The sequence below is a fragment of the Mastigoproctus giganteus genome, chromosome 13 (genome assembly GCF_048544385.1).
Source record: "Mastigoproctus giganteus isolate SK-2022 chromosome 13, ASM4854438v1, whole genome shotgun sequence".
Taxonomy (NCBI): Eukaryota; Metazoa; Arthropoda; class Arachnida; order Uropygi; family Thelyphonidae; genus Mastigoproctus; species Mastigoproctus giganteus.
The window spans coordinates 111,247,011-111,261,229 of NC_143587.1; the positions used below are offsets into that span (position 1 = coordinate 111,247,011).

The 14,219-nt window shown below is 37.1% G+C and overlaps 1 protein-coding gene across 4 annotated transcripts in view; it reads left to right on the forward strand.

Moving 5' to 3' along the window:
- Positions 1–13,949, forward strand: part of Unr (cold shock domain-containing Unr) — a 344,942-nt gene extending 330,993 nt beyond the window's left edge. For all 4 annotated transcript variants that reach the window (XM_090387109.1, XM_090387110.1, XM_090387111.1 and 1 more), the window contains one exon: positions 12,536–13,949. In XM_090387109.1, coding sequence (XP_090243235.1) covers positions 12,536–12,839 — 304 coding nt within the window. In that variant the 3' untranslated portion in view covers positions 12,840–13,949. The remainder of the gene's footprint in view (positions 1–12,535) is intronic.
- Positions 13,950–14,219: the final 270 nt, after the last annotated feature.

Genomic DNA, 14,219 nt, shown 5'->3' on the forward strand with positions numbered 1-14,219 from the left:
TGTGTCAGCAGCAAACTTAAGACATTAAGCCTGATATGCCTTCATCAATATTGTTAATAAATATAGAAAGCCAGAATGGGCCCATCACTGAACCCTGGAGAACTCTGATAATAATGTTAATCCAAGAACAGTGCATGTTGATAACCACTTTGTCATCTCTCATCCACCTATATCCATAGCAGTAACTTGCCCTCTTAATAACACACTGTTCTACTTTTGTTTAGTAGTTTTTTTTTTTTTTATGTACAACAATGTCAAAAGCTTTTTTGGAATCTAAGTATATGATGTTAAAGTTATTTTTGCATCCAGTTCCTTTATTGACTATCATAGTATCCTGCATTACTTTTTTAACAAGTGACTCCATTGTTTTCCTTGGAACAAAAGTTAAACAGGTCTAATTTCCCATGTTACCCTTTGATCCCAGTTCCCTTGAATTCAGAGATACTCTCATAATCATAGCTACAGGTTTGCCTACCTCTTTTGCTGCCTTCCTTTATATAATTGCATGAATGCCATCCACCTAAAGTGCCTTTATTACGTTTACCTTCAGTTTCTCCTCCATTTTCCTCTGAGTTATCAGAAAATCATTAAGCTACCTGTTAGAATTTTACCCACTTCAGCATTCCCGGCCCTAAAAAATTCAAGTGTGAATGTAGGTGAAAAATAGCTATTTAGTTTGTCAGCAACCTCAGCAAGATCAACAGTTGAACCATTCATATCTAGTGGACCCGTGTGATTCATCCTATAGTGTTTACTTAAGTAAAAGAATTCTTCGTTGATTTTCTTTGCCAGAGCCTTCTCATCTGCCTACCCTCCTTTGTGACTTGATTGCAGGATACTTTGTCTACTGTAGTCCTCTGTATCATCTGATAATTTATATGCATCCCATGTATTTTCCTTCTCTGCCCCAAATCTTATCAGTTCATCTAACATCCATTTAAGTGTAAGCCCTGAATGGCATCACTTAGTTGGTATAAAAAACCTATCAGTTTCTACAATTGATACTGTAGAAACTGTAGAAACCTATCAGTTTCTACATCTCTGAATGCTTTCCATTTAGAATTTGTTGGTAGTAATTTCATCAGTGGTCACATTTCATAGAATTTAAACTGCCCAGCACCATTGTAGTCACCTTTACACAAGAAAGTCCCACCTTTTTGCCCCTGATGGTAGTTACATCTTTAAGAAACTCTCACATCAGTACATTGTGATCAAGCCACCCAGCAAGTCTCTTTTATCTGTAAATTCTTAATTTTTAAGTAAGTCTAAATGCAGCTGGGCATAATATTTTTGGAGTTATATTTATCTATATAATATCGGTGTAAAAACACCATAGACAACTCTTTTGACTCATTTTTGGTGGGAGAGCACCCTCAAGTCTTTGCGTTTTGTGCTCTGTGATAAATACATCTTTGAAACTCTATCTTATTTTCAGGATAGGAAGGTAAAAGTATGTGCTAAGCATTTAACCTATGAGTCTTGTCTTTCCAGAGGATGCCCTCAGGGTTCTTTAATGGGGCCTCTCCTCTGGAACACTGTTCTAGATCAATGGTTGGTAAGAGATAATCTGGATTGTATAAAGATTGCTTATGTGAATGACCTGGTATTGGAGTGTCTCATGGCAGTCCAGGAGAAATACTAAGGGAAAAATTCAACTGGTCCTATCTGATTGGGCAAAGCTAAATAAATTAAATTTCCCAAATAAGACCAATTTTATAGTATTTAAAACAAAATAAAACAGATCTCTTAGTTTTACTAGACGAAAAACAAATTCCTTGTCTCCAGCGTTAAATATCTTTGGTTGACTCTTGATGATAGCATACATTTCAGGTACATGTTAATAAAATTTTGGAAAAAATAAAGAATTTTACTGCATCTGTAATTTGCATCTCTAGAAAGGAATGGGGGTTAACCAAAAAGGTCTTATTTTTATGTTATAAAATGATATTCTTATTGTGTCTTATGCTTCTAGGTTTTGGCATATTGCAGCTATTAAAACTAAGGTAGAAACAAAACGACACAAAGATCAAGCAACTTTGTGTCGTTTTGTTGCTTTCTATCATGCTGTGCCACAAACAATCTGTAATAATGCCCTGCAAGTGCTTGCTGGCACACTTTAGATCTACTTAGAAATTAAGTAATTTCTAAGTAGATCTAAAGTGTTTAGATCTACTGCCTTCAGATCTACTTAGAAATTAAGCCTGATACGCCTTTAGATCTATTATTTATTTGGGCATGATAAGTAAATTGAAAAGGGGCTTGTGTACTACCCAACTAGACATTATTTCAGACCTGGCTAATAATCTCAAAAATGAGAAAACAAGGATTTGGACTTGCTTGGTAGAAGTTTGGCAACAACACTGGAATAGTAGTGAGTATGGAAAGGTAACAAGAAAATTCATTCCGAAGGTTGAATATGTGGATTTGAAAACCATGAAGCCGTGGTTTTCTCCCAGTATGAATACTTCGTATTTACTGACAGGACATGGCTCACTCAGGTTAACTGTTTGAGAGGGGGATTGAGCCAGATCCTTGGTGTACATGTGGAGAAGCAGAAACGTTGTACTGGTGAGAAAAATTCTTGAATTGTTAGACAGTAGTGTTCACCTGCTTGTGGGTGGTCCGGGAAATTTTGAAGCTTTCCAGGATTTTGCAACTAAAGTGTTTCTCAAGAGACTTGAACTAAGATCCAGAATGTTAGATACAAGGTAAGTGGATAATTGTTCCCTTTCCTTGAGTTTGAGTTACCTTTGTCGTATTGAGGATTTACTCTGCTTTTCCTACAGGGTTTTTATCTACAGTAAAGTTAAAAATTTAGAAGAACTTAACTTCTAGAAACAATTCTGTTTTTAATCCTGGTTGCTGAACAGTTGGTTATAGATCAGTGATAGTTTGTATGGTGACATACTGTAGACTAAAAAAGGATAGTACTTAAATATGAACACTACTAATTTAATCCAATTTCTGTTTGTGCTGGATGAATCTTCAACATTGAAGTACACCTAAACCTCTTTTTATGTGATATTTATTCACTTTTACGCGACCAACCTAAAATCTAAGTTAGGAAAAAATCTGTAATTCAAGAAAATTCTGAGAATTTTGTGGAATTGCATTCTTGTTTCAATTAAGAAAATTCTAAATTCCTCGAGTTACATAACTGACAGCGCATAAATAAAAAAAAAACAGCAGTTGTTTGTGGTTTAAATTTGGTTTCTCGTATCAACTTAGAAAATTCTTACGAATTTCATTTATTGAGAATTCCCCGAATTACATAACTGACTGTGCATAAAAAAGCAGTTCTTAGCAGTTTGAATTTGGTGTTTTGAGTAGACAACACAGTTACCGCATTTGCATTTTTTAAGTGAAATCAAAATAAAAATCGCATTATAAAATTAATAATTTTGCCAAGAAATAATAAATGGTAAGCTACATTGTATGTAATTTTCAAACTTTCATTTCATTAACCGAAGATTTTAATCCGGCCCCTCACATGATGTTGCCGATAACCAAAAAAATAAGGAAAGCTGTTTCCTTGGATATAAAAATTCAAATTTTAGATCGTCTTCAAACTGGGGAAGGTGCGACGGCTGTGGGTAAGCATTTTGGAGTCCGTGAATCAACCATCAGATCTATAAAGAAAAATGAAGAGGCTATTAGAAAAGCAGTATGTTCTGGTACAAAATTGAGTGGGAAATTAATATCATACACAAGAGATGTTGTTCTAGAAAAGGCCGAAAAAGCTTTAGTGATGTGGATAGAAGATAATGTACAAAAAAGGAATGCCTGTTGATGGAAATTCCATCAAGCAATCAGCATTGAGATTTTATGAACAGATTAAAAACTGCAGCCAGATACTTCATCTCAATCGAGGAAAAAATATGAATTTCATGCAAGCAATGGTTGGCTGGCTAAGTTTATTAAAAGACATGCTCTTCATAATATAAAAATTAAAGGTGAAACAGCTGCTAAAGCATTTCCACAAAAACTTGCTGAAATAATTGAAAATGGAGGTTACACTCATGAACAAGTTTGGGGTATGGATGAAACTGGCCTTTTCTCAAAAAAAATGTCAAACAGAACTTAACGTATCAAAAATGCAAAAAACTGTTGGTGGGTTTAAAGCAGCAAAGGATCGCATAACACTCCTATTTTGTTCAAATGCTTTAGGAGATCGGATGTTAAGACCACTGCTCATAATAAATCGATCATTAAGACCACTGCTCATAAATCGATCATTAAGACCACTGCTCATAAATTGATCATTAAGACCACAGCCAAATGAAAGGCGTAGATTTTCAAAAATTGACAGTTCATTGGATGGCCAACAAAAAAGGTTGGGTGACCATTGATATTTTCACTGAGTGGTTCCGCAAACATTTTGTGCCAGAAGTTAGACGCTATTTGAATGACAAGTGTCTCGAATTTAAAGTGCTTTTAATTCTTGATAATGCACCTGGTCATCCTGCCATAGAACACTCAGATGTGCAATTTTGTTTTCTGCCACCCAATACCACATCATTGCTACAACCTGTAGATCAGGGTATAATTGCGACTTTTAAAACATTATGTCAGACGAACATATCTGAATTGAGACCGGAAACTGTGAATGCATGCTGGAATGCTATTTGGCCCGCATGTGTTAAAGGGAATGCTCCTGTTCCCTTCAATCATACTGCAGAATTCCCCAATATAATAAGTTTGGCATGTGAAATTGGCGGAGATGATCTTATGTCAGCAGATATCGGAGAATTGTTAATTGATAAACCTCTTAGCGAAGACGAAATAGTGGAGATTGTTTCTGAGACTCCTCAAAGCGAACAAGTTAATGATCAAGATAATCCTACTTTTATTGCTGATATAATTAAAGAAGGTCTTAAACTGGGCAGTAATTTAGGCAATTATTTTGCCTGACGTGATCCAAATGAAGAACGTGCTGGGAGGTTTTCATGTGAGCTTAAGTTGTTAATGTCTTCATACAGAGAATTATATCGTGACTTATCTAAAGCATCAACACAGCGATTAATAACTGAGTTCATGCCTAAAACTACTGAAACAACCAGTGGTACTTTTGTTCAAGGCATGACAAGAAGAATTCCACAAGTTGAGGCGGAAGTCGGTGACGATAATACCATATCTAGTAGTTCTAGTGATATTACAGTCTCACGAAAACTAAAGCTTTCGCGTTTATTGTCAGAAACTGATAGCGAATAACATAATTTTTTTATAGAATCCTTAGCAAACAACGGCCTCCGTAGCTGAGTGGGCAGGAGCGAGAGTGCAGTAGCACACGCTCTTTGAGTAGACCAGGGTTCAAGCCCCTGACTGCTGAATACGATCGATCTGCCAACCGGCACTGGACCAGCATGGCAGATTATGGTCCATTTCCCTCAGCATGAATTGTTGAGGAGGCTTCCATCCTGCTGTGGGTTGATAATGGCTGCACTTGACTTTTAGCAAACAACTGAAATAAATGTAAATAAAAATCTTATGATCCTAACGAATTTAATGGTTTTTTTTTTTTCCCATTATTTTGCTTATTTCAGGTTTGGAACCAATCTTCACTTTTTCTACGGAGTCAGTAGTTCATTTTACGCGTAATTTTTAGGAACGTATCTATCGCGTAAAAAGAGGTTTAGGTGTATACATATCTGGCTAAGCTGATTCAACTAGATATGTAACTATAGTTTCACCTCATAGGTGAATGATTGAATGTTCACTTATAACTGGCTTTTAACAGAATGTGAAGGAAGGCTTCTCTGCATGACATAAACTTTTGAATGTACCCTAAAAATGTGACACAATGGTATGTAAAATTTGAAAATATTGAGGAAATACTGCTGGGTTTACTGCAGCCTTCAAGTTACAGGTGTCAAACTTGTGTTGAGAGGTGGTAGAAACTATTGAGATAATCAGAAGATCACGCATGGATAGCATGATCGTATGAACTCTCATGTCTCCTGCACTTCTAGAAACATGGTTCCTGAAGTATATAAAAGTAAAAATTTTGCGATCTAAACCTGCCATAGTTCTATAAGGTGTACAAATATAGATCCTAAGATTGGAATAGAAGAAATAATTTGAGTAAATCTACTCTGTGCTAGAGGTGGAAGGAACATCTGATGTGATATTTTAAATATATTAAGAGTAATGAGTAATTGAAGAGGAAAATTTGTGTTTGTGCTTTCGGTTTTTTTTTTTTTTTTTTTAGTATTGGATTTCCTTTGACAAAATGTCAGGAATTTTTGAATTATTTTAGTCCATAGTTATGGAGTATTGTACTGGTGAATCCACTGGTGCAAATTTTTTTTAATTTAATTATTATTTTTTTTTTTTTTTTGTATTTATTCGCTAGTAATAATGCATCCACAGGTAAACTTGTGGATGTTGGGATTTTGTGCACTACCTTGTGGATGTTGGGATTTTGTGTATTGCACACAAACAGTGGAAAAAGGCCAGTAGTTAAGATAGGGTGGTATTCAGGACTGGAAAACCTGAATATGAGGTTAATGCATACACTGGTTTTCCACTACCATCCAGTGGATGCAATAAAATACAGGAAACAGGTCTTGCTCCACATGTCAAGGACACTGGGCAGCAGTTGTCCAGGTGATGGCTGCTCCCTGGTGGCAAAGAGGCCTGACACTCACTACAGAACATTCACTAACACTACATGTAAATTCATTAAGCACATGTCAGGCCTGTTTTACAGAGTTCCTGTATTTCATCACAGTGACAGTAGGTGGAGAGGACATTAGTCTGGGAGCCACCATAGACAGGGTACACGCACACACACACACACACACACACACACATGTACACATTGTACTTCCCCATATTCAAATTCTGAATCCCTTATATCTGAGTGATACCATGTGTCTGATAAATCCACAATGTCTATATTTGATAACTTTACCAGTATTTCAAATTCATCAGATTAATTTACTATTCTCCTAGCATTGTCATTAAATATCCGTAGTCAACTTTTTTTATCATATAAGATTCGTATGATAATATCAACTTTAACCCTTAAGGCCATCTTGACATGGTCTGGCAAGCTGATATATTCTCCTAGCATTAGCATACGTACAAGGATACATTCAACTGTTTTACTCTTAGTAACCCTAACACAGCCCATGTATTTACTTGCTCCATGAGGTTCCCCACAGGTCTTGAAATCCCAACACCGTTCTTTCCAGGCTGCTGCATGTTCCATTAGAAAGAACACTCCTTTTGTGTGCTTATTCTCAACTGATCCATACTCACAAAACTTTATCTCAGATTACAGCTTTGCATCAATGGTAAGTGTTAGGAAATTTTTACAACAGATTTTTATAAATATTCACTAAGGCTTTGTCACATAAGATTCCAAAAGAAAGAAGGGGGGGAGAATGCTCAGTGGTGTATGGAATTGACATTTATTCAATAGTAATAATGCTTGTAACTTCAAACAGGGTTGTGTAACCATCTGAGGACTTGAAATGTGAAACTGTCATTTTCTCCAGTTATTTAACATCCTCCACTAGCACCCTCACACAATTACACCAATGAACATTACTCGTTAGCATGTTTAATATAAATAACATGGATTTACTTTTAAAATGAACATCTTGAATGTGGATGTGATCTTTGTATTGACATACATGAAGCACCAGGTCAAGGATTGTTTCACATAAATTTTAACATGTTTTGTATAAAAATGTTACATTTGTTAGAGATCTGCTTATAGCTATTGTAGGCTGAAATACTTCTTTTACTATAGCTCTTCTATGCCATCTCTATTGCCAAGCTGTTTTAATCCATCTCAGCATCCTCCTTGTGCTATATTTTCTGTTTTTCTTTTTTTTTTATGAGAACCCCAAACATGAGAGGTATTATAACCTATAGTACTTAGTACTGTGCTTGGGTTGGAGGTTGAGAAGACGAAAGAAGATATTTGTTGATATTGGACTTGAACTTCTGTAGATTGTAATTTTCAGGAAATACGTATGAAGGAAGGTTGTTCCAGAAAATGGCAGTTGAATGAATAAATGAGGAAGATGAAAAGTTGGTTCTGTGGGTTTGAAGTTGGACAGTAAATGGATGTTGGCTGGTGGCGGCACGTGTTTGGACTGTTTTGAAAGAGAGAGCGGGAATTATAGAAGCCAATTCAGAAGAACAGTGCCCATGGAAGTATCTGTAGAAGAGGCATGCAGCAGAAACAGTGCGTCTATGAGAAAGCGAGTGGAGAGACTCTGTTAGAGATGAATCATTAATTAACCTAACTGCCCTCTTCTGAATGGAATCAAGAAGCCTGAGAGAGGTTTTGGGGGCACCACCCCAGATGTGGGAACAATATTGCATGGCAGGGCGGATTTGCGATTTATACAGAGTGAGCAGCTGTTTGGAAGAAAAGTAACGCTGAGAGCGAAAGAGAAAACCAAGTTTTTTATATGCAGAGGAAGCAATGTTTGTAATGTGCTTGTGCCAAGAGAGATTAGAAGTCAGGGTAATCCCCAAAAGAGATATATCATTTTGCCTAGAAATCGGAGTGTCCCTAAAGATAAGCATAGGAGCAGAAGAATCCTTTATGCGAGATATAAGACAAGATTGAGTTTTAGAAGGGTTGAAATCAACTAAGTTGTCTTTGCCCCACTGGAGAATTACCTGAAGATCGGCATTTAAGGAATTGGCAGCAGATTTTCGAGAACTTGAAGCTGATTGAGCTGGACAAGGTTTCTCAAAATGGAAATTTGAATGCAATGTGCTATCATCGGCAAAACTATGGATAGGATTTCCAGTCAATGGAAGAAGGTCATTGATATACAAGAGGAAAAGAGTGGGGGGAAAGAACTGAACCTTGGGGGACACCGGCATTAGTGGAGAAGTTAGAAGACAGAGAGCCATCTACCATCACCCTCAGTGAGCGATCAGAGAGAAAACTGGATAACCAATTACTAAAAACAGTTGGCAAACCATAAGATGGAAGCTTGTTTAGAAGACCTTTATGCCAAACACGATCAAAACCTTTGAGATGTCAAGAGCAACTACTTGTGTTTCACCGAACCTTTCCATTGAATTAGTCCATAAATGGGTAACATAAGCCAGAATATCACCAGTGGATAGACACTGACGGAATCCATACTGGCGATCGTTGATCAGACGGAAGGTTTCTAGGTAGTTTAAGAGTTGGCGGTTAATTGAGTTCTCCATTACTTTAGAAAGAGTAGAAGTAATTGCAATGGGACGATAATTGGATGGGAGGGATTTGTCACCCTTTTTAGGAACTGTCTGGATATGAGCAAATTTCCAAGCAGAAGGAAAAACACCTTTGGAATAAGAAAGTGAAAAAAGGCGGCAAAGAATAGGAGTAAGTTCAGGAGCACAGGTTTTGAGAACAAGTGGAGAAATACCAACTTCTGATATCCTTTTGACGGAAGACCACAGGAGGCATTGAATGGAGCATGTTAGGAATGGTGGGAGGTGTTTTACCAAGATCATTAATACATGAGCTCAAAGAAAAATGGGATGCTAGTAGGTCAGCTTTATCCTTGGCTGAAGTGACAACAGAACCATCTGGTTTGGACAGAGGTGGGAGCAGAGATGGGCAAAAGTTGCGGCCAATAGCTTTGGCAAGAGACCAGAATGCTCGGCTACCATTAGGGCAAGAAGCAAGTTTTCTACTCTTAGCCTGTTCAAACTCTAGTTTGGACTGATTAATAACTGCTTTACAATTGTTGCGAGCTTTGGTGTAGGCAGAAAATGAAACTGAAGAATTAGAAACAAGCCAATTACGATATGCAACGTTCTTCTCTTGGACAGCCTTAGCACATTTATTGGAAAACCAAGGTTTAGATAAAGGACAAGATTTTAAAGTGGAGTGTGGGATAAAGGATTCCATTCCTGCAAGAATAATTTCACTGACACGATCTGAGCAAACGTTGACATCAGAAGTTTTGAAACAGTAATCAGACCGAAGAAAAGAAGTCTCGCAGGTCATCCCATTTTGCATTCTTGTAATGCCAAACAATACGAGGTTCGGAATAGCCATGAGATAAAGGTTCCATTGGAGAAGAGACAATCACCAAGTTGTGATCTGAAGTGGCTAAAGGACCTCTCACTTCAACCTTGTACTTAGAAGGGTTGTTTGTGAGAAAAAGATCAAGCGTATTGGCTGTATGATTAGGATTGTCCGGTATTCTTGTAGGTAAATGAACAATCTGTGCTAGGTCATTAGTAATTGCAAAAGCCTCAGCATCTCGACCTGCTGGGTCGGTGTGACTAGAAAACGGAAGCCAGCTGGAGTTGTGAACATTAAAATCACCAAGGAAAATTACCTCACTGTTAGGAAAGTTGGACTGGAGAAAGTCAAGTTGCAAAGAGAGGAAGTCAAAGAGCTCCAAGTGATTAATGGAGTTGGGAGAACGGTAGAGACAACAGATGAATTTTACATCTGTACACAATGAGGTAGAGAGATTTTAAGCCAGAGAAGATCAAAGAGAGGAGATTCCTAATTGCCAAGTCTTTGACAGGGAATATCAGAACAGACTTATGCACAAGTACCACCTTTGAGGCGAAAGGAATCATACAGCAAATAATTTGGACATCTGAGATGAGCAGTAGTTGAATCAACTGATAACTGAGATTCAGTCAGAAAAAGTACATGGGGTTTGGAAGACTGCAAGTGGAAATGGACATCGTTGAGATTAGAATTGAGACCACGTATATTTGTGAAATGAATTAGGAAGTCCTTGGGAGGTTTAGATCTTTTCGCAGATAAGCTTGCTCTATTATTTTGACAATTCATGGTGTATTCAATAGTAAGAAAAAGTGGGTGGGACATGCTGTATGAAGTAATGAAATTTTTGGATACGGCGTACATGTGGTAAGAATATACCCAGATCCTTGACATAACGTGGCCTCGACAATGCTCCCCGCATACACACTACTCGGACTCCCTCCAGTCACTATCTGGCAGAGTAGAGGTAGCAAGATTATACACTAGCTGATCCGGAAGCTTCCTAGAGAGTTACCAATAGGTTCAGTCCGGTGTACTAACTAGCGGCCGGCCTGCGAACACCGGTTTAGAGCTGTACCCTCGAAATGTAAGGAATATTGGATCTCGCCACGACATTCATCATAACCTCAAAAATCATCAATCATACTGCATGATGGAAGAGATAGGGAAGGGTTGGCCGGAACTTAGCTCTAGAGACTAAACCTGGGTTCCACCACTTCAAGCCTCCAATAAGCAAAGTGGTGGTATTTCACCGGTCGATGAGAGTCATCTACCACCTAGTACTGCCTGGTAACATAGAGGGGCGGCGTTCCTCCATGTGATGTGGGCGCCACACCTCGACCCCTGCTTACGTTGGTTCACACCTGGGTGGTCACCCACCATGTACTTGTGCATGAAGGTTATACCCAGGATTACTAACAGTCCCACCATCGTGAAGGTGCAAGCAGAGGATTTGGCTCATAGACCGTCCGGACTTCGCCGAAATTGGGTCCACTTTGACTTGAGTGTCACCCGAATATCAGTTCCATCAGCGTTTTAGACTCCCAGGTAGCAAGAACAGCTTGTCTGGCATATATGAGAGAATGTCTGTGACCAACCTCAAGGACCAAAATAGTATATAATAGTATTCTTAATAGTATATAATGCATTTGTGGCTACTGCTTTAAAAGTATTTTTTTAATTTTCCTGTGTTTGTTCTTATGCCATCAGTCCAGTATAGAAGCCATATCACATCATAAAACTGTCCTAGCCTACTTTCTTAAAACTCCTGCCTTTTAATGTTTAAACAGCTGCAATCTCTCTCTCTCACACTCACACACTCACTCAATCACTTCCTTGCTGTACATCCCTCTACTGTTAGTCCTTTGATATGATACAGTCTGAACAGTATCAAAGGACTGTCAGTAAGGTGTAAAATATTTCTACCCTTAGTATCCTAATATGTGATGTAAATAATAATGGTCTGGTTTTTAGTTAGTGCTCAATCTTTTATGCCAAAGGCCACGTCACGATTTGTGTGTTCATGAGCCAGATAAGAAAAAGGCTTGTTTAATGTATTGTTTTTCTCCGTAAGAGCTAATGAAGATGCATGGTATCTTCCTTGAAAAATTTAACTTTAGAATTTAAGCCTAATAAGAAGTAAGTTTTTCTTTTAAAATTATATAATAGATATATAATTATTGAATGTCAGTAAATGGAAAAAAGAGTTTGCTGTTTACACTTCTAAAACTGACCTTGAAGCACTTAAAGCCATGTTTCGGTGTATACCAAAACAATGATATGCCTGCTCATACCTGAACAGATTTTAAAAAAAAAAAAAAAAAACCCTGCCACATACATGGTTTTACTTTAACTTTAAACCATTTTCCTAAATATTTAAACCACAGGGAAACACCTTAAAATTCCATCCATAGCATTTAATTTGACATTGGTTAGATGTAATTTTTAAAATATTACTTGTTTTATTAAATGTTTAGGCTTTTTTTCCTGCTATTTGGTGCTCCTTTGTTATGTGTATTTTTATTATAAACTTTCTTTCAGTGAGAGCCAGCCTTCACAGCGTCCAGAACGTTTAATTAGTCGACTTCGCACAATGTCCGTTGAAGATGGAACTCCTCGTGTCATTTTGATCAGGCAGCCTAAAGGTCCAGATGGTACCAATGGGTTCAAGACTTCTCGACATATTGTGTCTGCCACAAATAATGTTACTGATTCTCTGTTAACTGCTGTGGACTTCCCATCACTTGATCAAAATGAATTTTCTTATATTTGTTCTTCAGGTGGAGCAGGAGATAATTCTGCAGGCGACATCACAGCCAGTGCAACTGTAGCGTGTTCTGAATAGGGTGACTGTTTAACATCAAAATAACAAAATCAGAATTGTAAAAATAGTTTGTTTTTTTTTAAACTTTATTTGAAGAGTCAGGGTAAAAGAAATGGAGTTTGATTTTTAAATTAGATCCATTTTAATTTTTATTTCTCTTCAACTTTGAAATTCCATCATGAGAGATTCTCTGTAATAGATATTCTATTACAGTTATTCTGTATAACAGGGAACAGAACAAAAGACACTGAAAATTAGATCTGAGAAACTTCTTAACCTTTTAATAGTTTGATGCTATGTAAGATGTCATCCATAATGAGGTGTAAACCAGGAATCTGTAAATATACTTACAAAATCATTATTATTGAAAAATAAGAAGCTCAGAAATAGATTCCAGGCATTTCTCTTTAATTAGAGCAGATAAAATATCGCTGCTCATACCAGTGTTGTAATGTAGGCAGGTGTCTTCTGATTATGGGCCATAAATTGCAGTATAACAACACCTTAATAGCAAATAATTACTGCTGTGTTGGTAAAGCTTATGGCAGAGCGCTGTAGTCAAGTGTTGCACACCACATCTACACACACACACACACACCACATTAACCAGCACAATTCCATGGATTTGTTGGAGTCTCTTTTTCAGTGTTACCTTGCTGTATTCCAGCAAACTAGATTTGTGATCTAGTTTTTATTCACAATTTGAAAAATTAGGCAACTTTTTTTTTTTTTTTTTTTTGTTTGCTTGCTTGCTTGTTAAAAGGGGAAAAACTGCCAAAGATAAATCTGTAAGCTAGCAATCTGGTCAGTATTTTTTTGTATAGTTTAACTAACCTGATTTGCTTTTTTGAACTTTTACCTTTACTTGCAGCATTCCCTAGTCATTGTTAATTCTCCATTTAATGTCAGTTATTCTGACATGAAAGGGAGATAGCGTTTTCACTGAAAAGGGGATTTCCAACATAAGATATTGATGTTATGTTATTCTTGAGAGAGTGTGACTACTTCAATAAAATCTGAATGGCTGTGGCAGAATATTTTCATAGCTTAAATAATGTTAACCATTTGGTCACAATTTGTAACATCAGAAATGCAAAACTTAAAGATATGGAATAAATATTCAGTGCTGGACTCCTGTCTTTATTCCTCCCCCCATTTTATCTAATTTCATATATGGCTTTGATGTACAGACAACTGAAAAACTAACAATGGGGATTACCCAGTTTTGAGTTAGGAACTTTATATATCAGTTACTTCTAAGCCTATTGTCGAATATTTATAATTATTGAAATTTTAAAAAAAGGAATAGAGGAATACCTCACATAGCACGGTTAATTCGTGCCAAAAAAATATTGCGCTGATAGAGGTATTATTAGTATGTATTTTGATGTGTAATGCCTT